This window comes from Ruditapes philippinarum, unplaced genomic scaffold (assembly GCF_026571515.1).
Source record: "Ruditapes philippinarum isolate M1 unplaced genomic scaffold, ASM2657151v2 ctg174_1_1_1_1, whole genome shotgun sequence".
NCBI classification, from domain to species: domain Eukaryota; kingdom Metazoa; phylum Mollusca; class Bivalvia; order Venerida; family Veneridae; genus Ruditapes; species Ruditapes philippinarum.
Genome location: NW_026859355.1, coordinates 316,358 through 336,528, shown reverse-complemented (window position 1 = coordinate 336,528; position 20,171 = coordinate 316,358). Strand labels below are relative to the sequence as shown.

The 20,171-nt window shown below is 31.7% G+C and overlaps 1 protein-coding gene across 1 annotated transcript; it reads left to right on the top strand.

Moving 5' to 3' along the window:
- Nucleotides 1–225: 225 nt before the first annotated feature.
- On the top strand, nucleotides 226–9,091 carry LOC132756222 (interferon-induced protein 44-like; the record flags this gene model as incomplete). The annotated part of the gene is made up of 5 exons (XM_060747231.1): nucleotides 226–281; nucleotides 479–676; nucleotides 7,354–7,494; nucleotides 7,727–7,898; nucleotides 8,757–9,091. Coding segments are annotated over 5 exons (845 nt in total), but the record flags the coding sequence as incomplete, so codon positions are not given.
- Between the last annotated feature and the right edge of the window lie 11,080 nt (nucleotides 9,092–20,171).

Genomic DNA, 20,171 nt, shown 5'->3' with positions numbered 1-20,171 from the left:
TTCGTTTTCATTCCAATCATGAGTATATATGTTAAAACTGAATAAATTATTAAACAGCATATGATAGACAAGGAATTCTTTTGTCTGATTTCCAAACTAAGCTATATAGATATATAGTAACATTTTTCTGCTAATAATGCCAATCTGAATTAAGCATGATTTTATTATCACATTATGAGTCTTACCGTTATATCCGTTATATCTCATTAAAATGATTTTTTTCAGGTCTGACATGGAAGCCTTGGAGGGAACCATACGAGAACTTCAAATGGAACAAAGAAGTGAGAAATACATTTTTATTATTAATCTCTAATAAGTATAGTTAATTTTATGTCAATACGTTTATTGGTGTTAAACAACAAATAGTTGTGTACTCGTGACATCGCAAGTCATAACTTAAAATTAAAAATGATCATTGGTATTCTGTTAGGCTATTTTTTCCATATCACTAACCAAAATAAGTAATTATATCTTTCAGACAGCAGAGAAACTTCAAAATGATGTATACGGTATAAAACCAACAGCCGAGTCGGGTTTGAAAAAGTTAAAAGCCCTAACAATTGGCCTATGGGGGCATGGAAAGGCCTCATTGATCAACTCATTTGCTTCTATAAGTGTAGGCGAAAAAACTACTGTTTGCGATGCTTCTTCGGCGAACACACTTGTTACCACACATGTGAGTTTACAAAGTACGATCCAGAATTACCCGAATGCCCATTAGATGACCCTTGATTTTCATGGTGTCTACGTAACATCAAAACTGTAAAGAATTCAATGTTTCACCTAATTGAACGCCAAATAGTACTTAATGCCGTTAAGTACTATGTAAATCCATTTTTTTATTAATCATGGCAACCATACACCGGCGCAAGTTATAGAACGCGACGTACACTGAAAATTGATATAACACTTAAGTGCTTTAAACAAACATTGATTTTGTCAACTTGATAATACCTGAATACCTTCAAGTATACATTTCCCATCTTTTGAGCTCTGAATTGTTGTCAGGTCAAGCCTCGGTTGTTTGCAAATGCAACATTTATTTCCTCGAAGACGTTATCATCAAAGTGTCTAGAAAACATAGCTATCATGATCATTTGCCGTTAGTTTGGAAAGTTCCCTTTAGGCACATCAAATATGATAACAAAATAACCCCGAATATGAATCTAGTTACATTTTGTATTATAAAAAAATGCTGTAACACAATGCCGAATGTGTAATACAATCTTTGCGGCGATATGAATGTGCTAATCATTATGTGCTTAATTGTTATAATTTTTGTTTTGCATATATATTATGCATTAATGTAGTATCTGTAATATGAACTGGAAATAAATATTACTGAATCTTAATTTCGGCTAATTCTGGATTGGTTTTTAATACATTTATACAAGTATATATAATGTAAATACAAGTAAATAACAAACATATTAGTTTTGCATGATACAAAATGGTGAGTTAGAACGAAAAACGAGTCTTATAGAATTCATCCGCTTTGGCAAAAAATATGGTTTATCTTAAATAAATTGATATTTAGAATAAATAGGTATTATATACATATATAAAAAACTTAAATAGAGTAGATTTATAGTTTTTCAAGTAGATATCTTAATAAAAATTTAGTTTGACTGCATTTTGTAAAATATAATAAGTTTGTGTTTGTATCTTCTTTCGGAAAACGACTCCCAACTATTTTCTTTATTTAGAGTTTCTATTGGGATAAGCTCGGTTTCACCATTTGCAATGCATACACATTCAGTTTGTATCTTTTCTACTTGTTCGAGTTCATATTGGGTACAACTGCACCAAATTACATCTAAATATTCCAAAATTAATCTAACTGATACTATACAGATAATTTCAAAAGATTTACAATACAGGGAGTATCGCAATTTACGCATTACATTTACCCCTTTCCAAGCGTTATCCGTTGTGAATTCAATATGTTTGTTCCACGTACAATCAGCAGAAAGAATGATGCCTTAATGTTTGTGTTCAGAAACCTCTGGAATTGGCTGATTGAACGTATGTAATGAAATATTATGTTGACGATTTCGCTTTCGGTTATAAGTCGAGATTCTGACTTTGATTGATTGAAGGTTACTAACACCTTTCTGCCCATAAAGAGAATTGTTGGTCGTCAGACTAAAAAATGTGGCTGCTGTTGCATCAGACTTGTATAACTAACAAAGTGGTGTATAAAAGATTCAATTGTATTAACAAAATATTTTACAAAGATCAAGAGTTGTATTGAACCTTGTATAGATGTAATTCTGCTTCGACAAAAGCCAAGGATTAGTAGGCACCAGATAATATGAACCTTTGTTTTCTATCAGTGTAGTACCTGTTTTCACAAAATAACAAAGATCCAGTTATACCTGCGTGTTTCAGTTTCGATAAGAAGTTTATATGACAATTCCTAAGAACACCACACTAACTTTAAGACCATTGTCTAGAGATTTACAAAGGGGATCAAAGATGAAGGCAAGCTGATTTATTGTGTAATCACCAGGGATAATACCAGACTGTGCAGTAGACAAAGACTTCTTAAACGGACTTCGTGATACGGAATAAATTTGGGGATTTTCTCAAAGCATAAATGAAAACAAAAGATCAATAAAACTGTAATACATCGGAGTTTACATGTATATGCTAGTTATAGTATTTCTATCAATCATCAAGACATTAAAGATGGAGACAATATAACCATTATCTATATAAAGATCCAATAAAAACAAACAGACAAACGAACAAAAATAACAAGTTGCTTCATTTATATACTCTATTGAAGTGTTTATTTTTCAACAAATGACTAAGAAGTGATGTTTTCAAGATATATTAGTATGTGTTGGTACATGGTGTGGAAACAGGACTAAACGTTAAATTCATCATCTGTATAATATGTAGTAACGCTTCAGTTGGAATTGCACGAAATATCGAGTGTAAGAATTGTACAAAGGTCGCCATCTGAATTCAAAATAACTTATGTGCTTATAGGGAAAGAGGTGACTGTAATAAGACTAGAATTGTTATTGTGGCTTATCCATTGGTCGCAATATTTCGTGTGATGATCAATCTATTGCACCAACTGCGTGATACAGTTTATTCCAGTCGGTACATTTACTAAACCTTGATCTATGGTTGGCCAAGTGATGTAATTCATAAATGATATGTTGAATGCATGTATAAATATGCGAATTTCAACATGTACATAAGCTGTGCACACATTGAATATGGTGGCAAGTGTTACAATTAAGGGTTGGGAAACAACGTATCCATATCACAAACGATACAATTATATTTACTGGAGACAGTTTGTGGCGACTTTAATTTCTAAGGTTATGATATGTTACATAGCTATTAATGTTTCTGATGCGTTATAAGTTAGATTATAGAAATTGTACTCATTTTCTGAGAAAATTTGGTAAAATGTTTCTTCGGAGTATATAATTGAATCATTTGAAAATAAACGGTTGCGTATATCTAGTACAGAGTCTAGAGGTTTTATCATTACAGCAACTAAACATGACTGTTCACGGCTGATATATTCTGAAGCATATTGCGGGGACTGAACTAAAGCAGGAAGTGATGCTAAAAGTATCCTTCGCCTGCTAGCGTTCATACTGAAAATCTAAATACAATGCAAACAGTATAGTATTGCATGAAAAGTAGCACAATTGACGTCTAACATAACAAAAATTTTAATGACATACGTATAATAGCAATGGACAGGTTTACCGATTTAAAGGTATTATTGTTAGAAAATCTGCAAATTTTGAGGAACTAGGGGTTAATGTTAGCCGGTAGAGCATAATTATGTTCTATAATTGTATAATTTTAACGCTCGACAATTTCGTGCAATTTCACACTGAAGCGCTACTATATTGTATAAATACTTTAGTAACAAATATACATACGACGATGATGTTGGGGGACATAATAAAACTCTGCAGCCCGCAGACGGTCAGAAAGAACTACAGGTTGACAACAATATTACAGGTTGACAACACTAACGATGAGAGAGCAGTTCAGCACTTATTGCGGGCTGTTTCAAATGTTGCAGCAGGTCAACGTAATTGACTGGCTTAACGCAGGAGGTATAGGTGATCAAATATGAGAAAATCAGATTCTCTACAGGATACCCCCCCCCCCCAATAAAAGAAATTAAAAAAAATAAAAACTACTCGAACTTGGCATCAGCAGTGACAGCAGTGATGACATTTACCTTTTGCCCTGCTTTCACAACACTCAACACTTAATGGCATGTTGGTCTTTGGTTTAGAAATAGCGCTACAATAACTCTAAAATAAGAAATTTGTATTGTATTTTTTCTCTTTTTCTGTCTTATATAAATTATGGTTATATTGTCTCCATGTTTAATATGATGTGCTGCATCACAGTTCTTATTTCCGCGCATTGATGTTTTGAGAAAAAACCCAAATTATTCCGTATTAAGAAGTACGTTTACGAAGTCCGTTTTAGATTAAAAAAAAAAGTCTTTTGGAACTTAACAACATCGAAAAGAAGCAATAATAAGTCACACAAGGGGATATATTTCTTGAGAAGCTTCATGTATTATAATTCTACAGCTTTTACCATCAAATCAACTTGTTACAAAAGAAGAAATCTCTTACTTCATAAGGGCTTAGAACAATATAATTGAGACAGAAATGCGGTGGACTTAAGAAACGTGGATCTCTGTTGTCATCGTTAATAGACATTTGTTCTATAAAAAAATTATTCTTAACGTTATTTGTGAAAACAGTGTATCTGCTTAACTAGACTATCAGTGGTGGAATGTAACATTTTAGCTCACCTGTCACAAAGTGACAAGATGACGTTTTTGTGGTCACAATTGTTCCGGTGTCCGACCGTCGTTCGTCCGTAAACTTTTAATTTAAACGACATCTTATAAAATGCTGGGCCAATTTGATCCAAACTTCACAGGAATGTTCCTTTGGTGGTCACCTTCAAAGGTTGTTCAAAGAATTCCATGCAAAGTTCTGGTTGCCATGGCATCGATATAATTTTTCTAAAATCTTCTTTTCAATAACTCAAAATAGCTATAGTTTGGATATTAAGCATGAAACATCTTCTAATGGGTGTCTACCAAGTTAGTTCAAATAATAGCTCTGGAGTCAGAATTAGCCCCGCACCAGAGGTCATTGTTTTTCCTTATATATATTTTTCTTATGTAAGAAATAACTTTAAAACACCTTATTTTTAAAAAGCCAAATAGCTTGAGTTTAGATATTAAACATAAAACAACTTCTTTTTAGTGTCTACTTACTTTGTTCAAATAAAATCCCTGGGTCAAAATTGTTCCCACCCCGGAGGTATCATTGATTTTCCAAATATGTATATAGTAACAACTTTAAAAATAATTATTAAAAAAAACCAAGGAGCTAGAGATAAGATATAAAGCATAAAACCTCTTCTTATTGGTGTCTACCAAGATATTCAATTTAAGGCCCTTGGGTCAAAATTGGGTCCGCCGAGAATCTTCTTTTTAAAAAGAGCGACAGCTTAAATATTAAGCACGAAAAATATTCCAATGGGTGTCTACCAAGTTTGTTCAAACTAAAGCTATGGGGTCAAAATTAGCCCTGCACAAGGGGGTATTGATTTTCCTTATAATAAATTATGTAAATAATGTAAATTGCTAAAAAGCAACAGAGCTAGAGCTTATATATTTAGTATGAAAATCTTCTAGTGAATGTCTACCAAGTTTGTTAAAAAAAAAAGGCCCTCGGGTCTAAATTGGCCCCGCCCCGTTGGGTCATTGATTTTCCTTATATGTGCCTATGTTTTGAAACTGTTGTTTTCCCTTAAGAATTGCAACCTGTAATAGTTTACACATGCACTTTTTCAGATACAAGTATGAACATTGTGATATCAGTTTAAGATTTAAATTTTATATGCGCTTTTGTTTATAATTCACAATATTACTTGTTTCTTGTCATGGAGAGTTTTTATATTTCAGGGCCATTATTGCTCTCTTGTGTTTGTTGATTATATTATTTATTTATTTATTGTTGTTCAAGAGTTTACAAAAACAGTTTGATCCGGCCTCCCGTATCAATAATATTGTTTTATTCGAATGTATTTGAATCTTTGCCAGTAATAATGTTAGTTAGTCATTTCAACTTTCTTATACAGATATACGTATATTTACGTATTTGAAACGGAATTCCATGTATCCTGTTCCAGAAAATGATCCCAAACGCCCGGATAATTAATATTATTTTTGTTTGAACAAAAACAAAGGTCGAAAATAGATTTTAAATGTTCAGTGTAATGTATTGGCTCGTCGATTAGTTTGATAAAATTGAATTGTTGAAGCAGAGATGAAATTTTGCGGTTTATTTCTCTTTATTTAATCGCCACATCAGCGTTGTGTTGTGCCGCGTGAAGGCTGTTAAAAGTCGCCCCGTACATTCAATCAGGGATGTTATATTTCCGAAAGATCGTTCACCATGGCATTATTGTTGTGCTTGTGGTATTTTAGTTCTTTCCTTTCGGCATCTTTCTTGTTGGGTGGTTCCAGTATTTTCCAATTGAAAACTGTTGAATCACCCTTAGGATATGTGGCTTGCTTTTTAAATTTGTCTTTAGACGTCATATATGTGATATGCAGGCTTCATAACCTCATATCCCCTTTCAATATTCCATTTTATTTAGCTCCGCCCATTGTTTTTTCGTTTAGGACACACGCATTTTTTTTAATTGGGGACCATATGCCGCTTTTCATGGAATGGCACTAACGTGTCACATTGAAAGTTCCATGATAACTGTCATTTAAACTCATGTGCGGATGTTTCAAAATTCTAAATTTTACCAGTTCATGTTAAATGTTAAATTCTTCTTAAGCCGGTACAAGGACTCGTGGACAGTAATTTGCACTTGACAGTACCGTCCATGAACAGACTCAATCAAACCGAGCCTGCAACATTTTCAATGTTACCGTTTTGGGCTTTCTTTACGGATTCTTTTTTCTCTCTATTTTATCCCTCGTATAGGTTTATTTCTGAAACATGCCCTATGATCAAAAAATATATAATTTGATTAAGCAGATCGTTAGTGTAACAGTTGAGTGTACATTAACCACAATGTAGTCTAAATATACTTTTAAAACTCCAATGTGGCATGACATTTTGGTTACAAATTGTTTTTAATCAAAGACATTTGGTACCAGTCAGGTCTTGCGAATGATGAGCAGATTAAACACAATGGGATATTTGAAGAATGTGCCCCTATATTGCCTCAAGAGGATATAATGGTCGCTACAATCTACAATTATAAATGCACAACACTGAGTGACATACCAGACAACTTAAAATGTTTATATTTCAGTACAGAAATGTTATTTTTCCTGGTCCATTGGAACACTTTGTTCCAGGTGAAATTTCTGTAATTCCAAGGGAAAAGTATGTTCATACATGTGTAGAAAATATCAAACTTATTCTACAAGGACATATCAAAGGTGGATATCAGGTAAGTTTTCATTTTCAAATAAATGTGTAATAAATTACCGTTTTAGTTAGTTCCTTACAAACACTCAAAACCAGTTTAACAGTGAAATAACTAAGGTCACATATCTATGCCTAAAGCTTTTGACTAGATATATGCAATGTCATAGTGACTGGGCTTTATATAATTTTCTTTGATGCATGACACATCTGGGATACTAACAATAAAATCTTGTTCTTTCTTTCACGAAACGCAGTTTAATTCAGGGAAAAGAATATCACCTGAAGACGAGTATTATGAATCAACACCAACATTTTCGGATAGGATTCATTGTGTAATGATTGTCGTCGACAGTACAAATGCGTGCGACCTTCCCGCAAACTTTGTATTCGGCGTCAAGGCGATCATGCAAACCATACATTCAATGAGTATGTTTATGTTGGTCTTAAATAAAACTTAAACTTTAGAAATTCGGTATATTTTTTCAAATTTGCAATTTGAGACGAATAGTCTCTTGTTTTCTTTTTTCTATTTTCGATTACACTGAAAAGACACAATACGATATTAAATTCCAAATAAACACCGCTCCACATCCCCACCACAACCCTAAAAATATAAATAATATTAAATATTTGAAACAGCATACTTTCACCTATCAATCTGCTCCCTATGTAGAACATACATACATTTTGATTTGGGAGCATGTGTGCGTGACTTTAAAGATCAAACATTTCACACAGTTATACAAAAAACTGACCAAGTGAAGATTAAAAAGGTGGAAGCGATAAAAACAAGCAACTTATTTGAAAATTAGAAATTCGGTTTAAATAATTATGTTTTGTCAATGCAACTTACTTGACTGCTTGTTTAAAGCATTTTACAATACTCATTTGGAATTTAAAGCGCAGCGAGTTTTACAATCAATTAAGGATGATAAGTTTATTAGTATTATGTTTAGCAAATAATATCCCATCATAATTATTGAAAAACATCTATAGTGGATTATCTAAATTATAACAATTCTAAGCTTAAGGTGTTAGTAAGATCATTTTGCTATTCATCTGCGGAGACCAAGTAATTTAAATTGAGAACAGTTAAATTATATTTGATCATTTGACTGTGAAGTTGAGAAAACTTTCATTTATACTCAACTGTTATCTTTTATATTCTATAGAAAATCATGTGATATATTCTTTCATAATCTTAAAAAATGCAAAGAATACAAAGAAATTGAAGCTTGTAGTAAGGCCCTATACTGCTTTGAAACTGTATTTACTTTATTTTAGATATCCCTGTGATAGCCGTTCTTACGAAAGCTGACATGTTATCAGAGCATGTTAAATACAGCGTAGAGTCAATTTTCCGATGTAGGAAAATGCAACAGGCTGTTCAAAAGGTATCTAAGCAACTAGAAATTCCCGTTTCAAAGATATATCCTGTTGTCACTTTTGAAGAAATGGATCACTTTACTTGGAGAGAGGCAATTCCAATATTGATTGTCTTGAGATCCCTTCTTCGTATGGCACAAGTGCATTCACGCAATGCTGATGAGGTTGAAGTATGAGTAAACAACCACAGTGCTTAAAGTTTGTTTCAAAACCTCTGAACAGACGACATGCATATGTTTCATTTTTGTTTATTTGTTTGTTTGTATGATTTGTGAAATTGTGAGTTTCGTGAAAATGTGATGTTGAAAACTATAACATCTTGTCAAATGATAAACTCGTGTCGAAGTTACAGAACAAATCCCTCAAATATAGTCACATTACGAATAAATAAATTTTAATGTTTCTTTTAAAACAAAACACATGCTATCTAAATTTATTTATTGATGGTTTGAGGAATTGATTTTATGTAGTGTATCTTTATTTTCATCCTTAATGTTGTTTTTTTTTCCATTCACATTATTTGTATTTATGTTTTTGATTATATGTCCGAAGACGTTAACATTGCAAAAAAATGTATAAATGAAAATCTGAACTTACAAAGTGCTTCACAGACCGATTCTTTAGTCTGATTAACACTATTAGAATGAATCGTACTATAAAAACACTCCCTTCACTGTATTATACATTTTAATATTATGAAGGGATTGCATATAAAAATAACAAATGCGTATTCTTGTCATATGAAGCTCTTTTCAATTACAAGCTGTGGTTGTAAACTTCTTTTTATTGCTTGATATAAAAAGCAGAATATTTATATACGTAAAAAGGGACACTTCAAGTATAAAATATACCTTTTCAAAGAATAAGTACATGAAATGAGAACGTTTTCTTCATGCCTTTATTCATAATCGATCATTTTGTATTTTCATATTTTTAATTAATTTACAGAATCCCAATTAAGATGTATACCCATCGTTGATATCCTTTGTATGAAAACAATAACTAGCAAAACAAATAACTTTCTAATTTTGTGTTTTATGTTTGCTGTTAACAATATACTGTTCTCATCTTGGAGTAAAATACTTTTATTGCAAAAAATTATTGAAATATTTTTATTCTTCCTGAATATGCCTTATTTAAATTGAAGAATGTGTTAAATAAGCTGCATTCCGTATCACTTGTCAACTTTATTTGGTCTTTTCTTATAACAACTGCCAGTTTTGTTTTTTCAATGTCAATATGCAATCAATCTGTGGTTACCTGTAGTATGTAGAGTTTAAACGGCAATATATCTTCTCTATTTTATCAAACATTACAGTAACTATCATGGTTTTTTTCAAATATAAAGTTTGCGCATACTATATCTTTAAAAGATATGACCTTATAAATATATTGATGTTAACATTTTCTAATAGTTTTATGTTTAGCCAACCATCAATTTATATTAATAATACATTTTAAAGCAGTTGTTGATAACACTACAATAACTGATTTTGCTATGTGTAGGAGAGGTTCAAACTTAATTATGAGTATGTATGAAATCACTTCTCATCAGTTTTAGTTTATTTGTTTGGATTCAAACACTAACACTTTTGAATAAATTCACAATATTGAATTTACAATAGTTCGGAGAAATTATTTTTTTAAGGAAATACCATATAATATTAATGTTTGGGTTCTTGTCTTAACTTTTGTAAACTGTTCCTTTACACACTTTTTCTTCTGTAGACAAGTGTTATTTTTATATCCGCAATTGTCACTTATCGATAAACATGTATTTGTTTATATTATTAAAATGATTGTCTTTTCGTGTGATTTTATCTTAATTTGAATGAACAATCGTATTGTGATAATAATATTAAATACAGCTGCAACTCAAGCAAGTATTTAAATTTTACATAAAAACCCTTATTATGCTTACAGACAATGATAAGTTACGTACACTTTCAGAAATATAAATCGATAACCTGCCTGTTCAAACTTTAAAATCGTAAAACTTGAAGAAATGAAGGAACAGATTGAAAAGTGAGGTGTATTTCAGGTCATAGACTATAATGGCACATTTACGTCATATGTTGACAGTATATTATATTTCGTTAAATAATTTTATGTCTTTATATATTATATCTTTATGTTTATATATTCATTTTCTTTTTTGTTTCAGTAAAAGTTATAGAACTGTATAAACCTCTTTTTCACTTTTTCATTTCGTCAAATAACGTTTTATAAAATGATTTAATATCTGACTCCTGGATACACACAAATGCATCTTACAAATTCTCTATCAGCTTATATGGGATTCACACCGAAAATATCAATCCATAATCACAGGAACTAAAACTTGAAATATAAAAATTTCAAAACTTTTACTACTATGTAAATTTGACCTGGGCAAGTTCGAAAGTCACTCATCAAATATGTTAACTGCCTTCCTGATTACGTAATTTTTACTATAATTGTGCCAATTATTGTCTTTCTGACTATATTTGCTGTTTTTATGCGCATGCAAAAATTTTGACATTTAATGTAATGTACATAGTTGTCCGTCCACTATCTGTACGTACCTCTTCTGTCCGTCTGTTAACTGATTTCGTGTCCGATCTGTATCTAACCGGTGAAAGGAAATTGAAACTACTTAGCAGAAACCTTTACCATAATGAGACGATGTACAGAGCGCAAGTTTGACCACCTTTCTTTTGTCATGATAACACTTAATCGTTTGTTTTAATTTCAGATTTGTGCGTCCGCATTGTATCGTTTGAAGAAAGAAATTAAAATTTTTATGCAGAAATATTTTAACCTAAAATGAGGCGGTATGCAGAACACAGATTAGGGCTTCCTGAGACCAAAATTGGCCCGCCCTTAGGATTAATTGATTTATTTATATACACTAATATAGATAGTTTTGCGTTCGGGCAGAAAAACGACATTGAAACAGAAATTTTGACAATAATAATAAAATGTGAAGAACGCAGGTTTGACCTTCCTCAGGTCAAGGTCAAGATCACATTAAATCATTTTGTATAATTTTCAGAATTGTTTGTTCGCTCTGTATCTTTTAAACCGATTGTGGGAATTCAATCTATTGGGCAGAAAAATAGATATTAATGAGATGATGTGCAGAGCGCATGTTTGGACTTACTTGGGTCAAGGTCACAATGACTCATTCGAAATCCTCATATAAATGTATATATCACAAAGGGAGATTACAATTTATAAATGTAATGCTATGTTTCCTCCCAATATATATATTAATGTTACCTCCGTTTATTTCATTAACTCTATCACTTTACAGTGTTCTTTTTTATCAAACTTTATAGATGTAGATTTTTTCTGTCCCGATTGAAATTGTTGAGAAGATGACAAGTTTTTTTAAATGAGATAAACTTAATAATAAAAATGATGTTACTTAATATATAAAATTCACTAGATAACAATAAGTTGTACATGATACACATAAAATGTCATTTTTATTTTTAAAGCAATCCATGAATGATGTCTGGAATACTAGCAGTTGTTAATTTACAATGTTACCTCTGGTTTTGCCATATTCGAGGGCATCTTTATGTATATTCATCTGGTTTCTGGATTATTTCCAACGGGTACAATTTGTCCATCGGTCGTGTAGTCAGCCCTGATGATGTAATATCCTCGCGGTCCCCGAAAAACCATCATTTCCGATTAAAAATTCATCAACTGTAGCAAGGTTCCATTGACGCCTGGGTGTAAAGGCGTCTTGGACAATAAAAGCGTCACCAACTTGAATAGTCTGGTATGTGATACCACTTGACAGTTAGTATTCTCTTAATGACGTTTCCACGGTGCCAGTAGTGGTGCATTAACTCCTCACGTCGTCTAGCACGTTGCTGGACAACGTCACTGTTGCTATGGTAACCAGGCGTATCGTTGGTAACCATAGTAATATAGAATTAGTTGTAGTCCATCGGCTAGCCGTGACTGCTGAATGGTGGTTCTAGTTCTGTTCGTGAAGAGCGGTTGATATTGTCAGTGTCTACGTCCCTGGCGAAATCCGATAAAACCTGAATTTCTTATATTTCTGTAGTTGTCGTTTTAAACGAATGTTGTACATACCGGCTTCCTTCATTTCCTCTGCTTTATTTTTGGCATCAATCTTCTTAAGAATATATGAATCAGTACTCGCCAATGAAAGCATAATGTTTTCGATTGTTTTGATGGGAAGTTGTATAACTTCTGTATTATTTACTTTAATTGCATTTTTGACTTCCTGCAATTGTTTTGCCAAAGTAGCTCTGTGACCCTCTCTAATTGCTTGTATTTTATGAAGATTCATGGTAGCCTCGGTTCACGGCACCATAAAATATAAGGACGTGATCGTGAGTAAAACTAGGCTTTGTGTACGGTTCGTTTCCTTTATTCAAACTCAAATATTTACATGCATAGGAAGTGAAGTCATGTTAATAACAATTAAACAAAGATTTCGTTAAGTGCCGTCGCGCCAAATCTGCAACAGTCTTTCTCTACTTGAATGTGGGTTAAGTGACTGATATAAAGACGTTGTTCCAAAAATCATTTCATTGATATCAAAAACTGACTATGCCTAGTGGGTTTGGCGGATTATATTTTGGTGTTTTTAGGCCCGTTTTGTGATGGAGAGTGGCTTTAAGGTAGAACGATCAGTTTTGTACAAATAATGAACATTAAATTAGTATGTGTGTAAGAATTGATGTGATATATTTAAAGGGAGGTAATAAAAAGAAGAACATTATTTGTAAGCATATCTTGATTTTGATTATTTTTAAGCATACTTTTTGTGCTTTTGAATTTCTGGTATACTAGTATTTAAGTTTCTTTGATGAAAACCAACATTATTATTGTTTTCAGTCAGTATATATTCTCCGTAACATTTCCATGTAAGTAAATTATGGCCCTCAAAGGGCATGACTGGTGTACTCGACAGCGAAAGCTGTAGCATATATAATTATCTCTAAGTATTCATTTGACATGATCTTAAGCATGTATCCATATATATCGATCTTTATATTGATAACTGAAATAAAACACATTCTGTAACGATTGTTATAATAGATCTTCTTTCTTTAAAAATTACTTAAAATTTTACTTAGTTATGCTAAACACAAATCGCATTCAGGTGTATTTTGCCATGTCTATGCGGTGTTCTTGTTTAGGCATGTTATCCTACGAAATTGGATTAATATTATTTATAAAATGTTAATCAAACGTTTGATTGTAATTTTATTTGTACAAGTGAGAAGTGAGAAGTGTATTTTGGGCACTTATTAATGCTAGCAAATGTTGATACCTTTACTTACTTACTTACTTAACTTTACTTTACTTTACTACTTTACATTACATTACTTTACTTACTCACTTGACTTACTTACTTACTTAACGAATTAATTACTTAATTACTTACTCACATTCTTACTTATTTACTTATTTACTTACTTTTTTACTTTCTTACTTACTCAGTAATGACTGACTAAACTAACCTGCTCACTAGCTCAAAATCCAAAGTATACAGACAAAGCGTTCGGAAGGTTTAATATATTAAAATATTATTGTGAAATAAATCGTTGTTTGGGTTTTGCACGAAACTAAACGTGAAAAAGGTTTTTCTTAATTGTTTATATTTAATTATTAATAAAAGGCAAAAGGCTGACGCCTATTCAATAGCATTTCATGTCGCTGTTTGACCAACATAGAGTCCGGAAGCGTCTGGACGACTTGCTGTTTTTTCACTTCAAAGATCGATATAGAAAGAAATCATCATCCATTTAATATTTCTTTCTACATAATAAAAATCAGGTTTTTTATCTATAAAATATATACGTATATATAATCATAAACTGAGGAAGCCTCTGGAAGGTTTCATTTCAATCTAAACAAATAATATTTAAATGAATCGTAATTACTTTTTATAATTGTGTAAAATGATATTGACCAGTTGAAACACATTATTAGATGGAATGTATATTTCTGACACATGTTACGAAAGGATTATATGTCCGTGGTTATATCACAGATAGAAAAACATTATTCACACCAAACACTCTTGTAAAACATTTTACACCTTAGTGTGAGGAAATAAGCCCTTATAATAATTGTCTCATTTTTTAACAAGTTAAGCTCATTTTGTTAATGTGTACTATCATTATTTTTTATATAGTCTATTTGAAGATTTGAAAAGTCTTTCTCTTACTGGCTGAAATGTAACTCTCTTTTTTCCAAAAAAATAAATCCCTATCAATTGCCCTAACATCAGATTGTGTTTGCTGTCTGATCATGGACTTCCTCACTCGGACGCTTTTGTTGGCTGATTTCTGTGAATGTTGCTCGTCCATGTTGTTTTTAGTATTACTCTCTCGGTCAATATATTATTCAGTATATATCACATCAAATTAAGTTACTTTAAATGTTTATGTATTACATAAAAGTAAAGATATTATATCATCAGGACATGACTTAAAATATGATAAACAAGGAAAACCATAAATATATACAAAAGAGTACATTGTTCTATATTAAGGTTCATTTCCAAAAATGTGTCAAGAAGCAAGAAAACTATTGGTCAGTCAATGCAAGTATGAACCATTATTTCAGATACTCTTTGACATCAATGATATTAGTCACAATGAAAGCTACACGGGAATGTGAGAATAAAACTTTGAACACTTTTTAAGAAATGCCTTTCCTCAAGAAACGTTCCATTCCAATGAACTACTTTCCAAATGTTCCCGTTTTGCATTGGCATATTTTCGGCAACTTGTGCGGTTTTGTTTCCTTTTTCGGCATCAGTACACTGGGCTGACCTGATAGTTTGTTGGACGGTGTCATCAGAAGTGTCAACAGGTACTTCGAATGTAGTGGCACTGTCAATAATTTTGACGAGAAATACTTTCCTTGCATCTGTAACATAACGTGCATGAAATTGTATTAGAATCCTGTCTTTGTTTCATTTATAAGCTTATACAAAACGGCAGCTTCAAAACATACTATCAAAAATTAAATAAAGTAAAAAATGTTGAAACAACTTTCATGGAAATCATTTGTCCTTGTGCACTTGTATATTTTTACTTTATATATCTAAGAATCAGCTAAGAATCAGCTATTATCAAATATATGGGCTTCTGTTTTACATGAACATAGTATAAGTAAAATATTGACAATCTTTAGTTTTCGAGTAAATCGTTTTATTTTCATTGACTTGTGTAAGGTATTAAGTTTTTGTATTTTTATAATGGTTCAATAAGATCGTTTGGTTGGAATCATTCCAGTATTAAGTGATTGTTTATCTTTTAAATCGTTTAAGCGAGTTATTCCGAAGATAAAAAGCATTTGTTATTAGATAAAAGTATGTCGGCAGGCGGGCGGACAGGTGTAAACAACTTTTTCATTACGTAGTTTTTTTTTAGTTTATTAGTTTATTACAGTCTCATCAATGTACACAGTTAAAATACATATAAAATACAATATAAATGCACATTGCCAATCTATAAGATTTACAAGAGACTAAAGGTTGACTTACTATTTACATATAAAATTCTAAAAATCTAAAATACCCTTGCTAATTTAAACCAGAGTTGTGAAGAACATATGATAAAATGAATCTACTTCTGTTATTTAAAATATTGAGGTATCAAAGTACTTCCAAAAATTATATATAGAAATTATGTTGTGGTTAAATTTAATCAAAATCCGGTTTAGAAGATTATTAGCAAAGGCATTTTCTAAATCGTACATGTATATCTAAGAACACATAAAAGTTATTTAAAATAATGTCAGTTGTATAAAATTAGTTTTCTTCTATTCAATATGTTAAAACAGGTTTTGGCAGTTAAAAATACAATGTCTGCATTGGAGAGAATATATCCTACTTTATCAATGTCTGAGAGGGCATCAAAACCATCGTTTAGCATTTGTGCTTCTCGAATCAAGTCGTTACGTATGTAATCATATAGAGGGCAATATAATAATACATGCTTTTCATCCTCTACAATAGTTTGACAGTGGGAGCACAATCGTTGTTCCACTGGCAAACCATTGTAGCGTCCTAACTCTATACCAATTGGAGCTGTGCCACTGCGAAATTTAGCTAAGGCACCCCTGTGTGACCTGTTCAAAATTAACTTACAATAATTTTCAGTTTCAAAGTTATTCTTGAATGTTTTATATAATCTTAATTTGTTTCTACCAGAGCCATTTCGGCCTGATTCTTGATTAACAGTACAGTTCCAATTATGAATGTAATCTTCCAGTACTTTAGGCAATATAATATTAAACAACTCTTGTTTTTGTATCGGATTTTCAACATTGCAAAATCGTTCCATATTATACTTCTTAAACAACTTACAGACATTAAAATTCCAATTCTTACATCTGTTACCTGACTTATTACTTGCCCATAAAAATATTTGTTTATTTAACCTCCCTACATTCATATTACTAAATCTGCTTCAATTTGCTAAACTAGTTTTCCAACAGAAATATATTAAAGGTTTCCAACCGATATTTCCACATACTGCTGCATTTTGAGTATATCTTCCAACATACAAAAAGTAGCATGCAGCTCTATTCTGCACAGCATTGATATAAGAGAATGTATCACATCCCCCAATAGACGATGCATATGTGATTACTGGTACAACAGTAGCTTCGTACATGTTTGTATATGCTTCATAAGGAATACATCCAAAACTTTAGTTTTAGCAATTAACATTACTAATGCTTTATGAGCAGCCTGAGCAACAGTTTTAGCTGTAATAGAATAATCTATATGTTCGGATTAAACAAGACCGATATATTTGTACTGTGTAACATAGTTTAAAGTTGTTCCTCCTATTTTAAACTCAAAATCTGAAAAAGTTTAAGATGGATTTCTTAAGTGAAGAATGTTGGATTTAAGTGTGTTAACATTCATTTGATTTTAGTACACAAGTTATGAAGAACATTTAATATATATAAAGATCATGATCACTTTCTTCTATAAGTGCAATATCATAGGCATATAACAGGAATGGTACGTTTTCACCATCAATATCAACCCCACTGCCCGTGGCTTTCAATTTCAAGGCCAAATCATTAATAGACAGGTTAAAGAGTAAACGTGACAAGGAACAACCCTGCTTAAGTCCGGTGTTCACATAAAAACCAATCAGTGTTAAAATTGTTCAGTTTAACAGAGTAGAGTACATTTTGATAAACTGACTTTACGTAACTCCACCTATGTTTTTCAAGGGATTTTGTCAAACTTTCACAGCAGCTTTGTTATCAAGTGTCCTGGTGCATTTTCTTGGGGTTTTAGGGACTTAATATTTCTTGACGTAATTATTACCCTTTTGGTATTTTTATATGGAATATATAGTGAACAATCTCTTCTTTGTGCAACTAATTCTACATTTCTTAGGGGGTTTTGTCTAAACTTTCAATGAAGCTTTGCCATTAGTTGCCCTTGTGCATATCTTGGCGGTTTAATGTGTCGATAAATTGTAAATTAAATATGCTCTTTGTTGTTTTTCGATATATGTTATATCAAATAAAGAGTTATGTCCTTTTAATCATAACTACTACATTTATCAATACTTTTTATAGTTATTGAACGGAAACCATACACGCCTACCAGATCATCTAATGGAATAATAAATTCCAATGAACTGTGTGTATAAAAAACTAATGTGAAGATCTTACTTGGCACCTAGGGTCAAGAACAAGTCGTAACTACTAAAAATAGAAAATTGTTTTCCGGTCAATAACTAGATTTAGGAACGAGAATTTAGCTTGAATATTACTCCTATTCCTATTTTAAAGAATTGTTCACAGCAGCCATTAGTCATAGCTTCGCGGAATGGCGAGCAGCAACCAAGTATAAACGTCTTTCATACCTGTTCTGGGAAAAGGTGTTTATACATCGCCGAGACTGGAAGTATTTTGAAATGAATAACTCAAATTTTGAAGAAAATATAAGAAATTTATTATAACTCGCGAAAGTCAAATTGGTATTATTTGTCTTATTGTTATTCACAATAAGTCATTTCATATTCCTTTTTTTTTCTAAATATTGTAAATTAGAAACTTAAATTCTTCATTGGTGTTTTTACGATTGTATATGCTCGGTGACACAATTTTACCATCCCTTACTTGTTTCAATATTATTTTCAAGTGAAATTAAATTTCTACGATATGAACATTTAATTCGCAAAAAAATACTATTCTCATCGTTCATTAGTGCAAAAGGTTTTAATATACCAGACTTCTGAGATTTCTATGCATTAGAAACTATACAGTTCTGATCTTAATCTAAAGGGCTTAAAACAAATTGTCTTCAAAAACACTCATCAAACATCTGTTCTACATATTTGATTCGAATACTAAAAGATAATCGGTACCATATATCTAAGACATTTTTGCACTAGTATGCTTTATACTTTGATTCTACTGCTGGAAATATCTATTTCTATGAAAAGATTTAACGGGTGTTTTTACACCTTTCATCACTTAGATTACTAGGGTACTTGTATGTATGTACAATTTCGGTTCTTCTGTTACACTGATTTTTTATTGACCGAGTAAAATTGAATTCTCATTCACTCTTTGAAACACAAAAAGTAGCTTTCGCTATCAAGTACGGGCCGCAGACATGGCATCAGTCATGCTTTTTTCGAAGATTCTCAACGATAAATGGAGGAATTATTGTTTGTGTATGTGTATTTGTTACTTAGGAAATATATCTTGTTTTTGATTGGTTTGTTATGTAATATTGCACCATATGAAGTTCAGATGGGCAGTAATATAATGATGATTAATGATTAATTATAATTATCTGAATTTGAGTGCTGTGTTCAAGTTACATAAATGTATTATACGGGGGGCAATAAGAGTAGCAAGTGTATTGCTGTGAAATAAAGCGCTAATAGCTTCTTTGCTTATGAAGAAAAAACTCCGTCATATTTACCTTTTTCTTTCAGTCTTTTCAGAAAGCCATTTTGATCCCCTGATATGAAAATCAAAGTCGGAGAGGTTCCATGTTCCAGTTTTTCAAAAGTTTCCACTTTTTTGAAGCGGATTGATTGAGAAACATCTTGCTCCAGGTTGTCAAAAAATTGCTTAACAAACGACAAATCGGATTCAATGAAGACATCAGCAGACCATGTCTTGAAATAGAAACATCAAAATAAAAGTAAAAAAACAAAGATAGAATAAACATCTCAATTTAATTAAGATTTAAATTCTTCTTAAAGAGTAAAGAAATAAATTTGTTAGATTGTATACGTGAAAGTTCATGCAAGAGTAGTTGGTGATTGGGTGTGTCAGCGT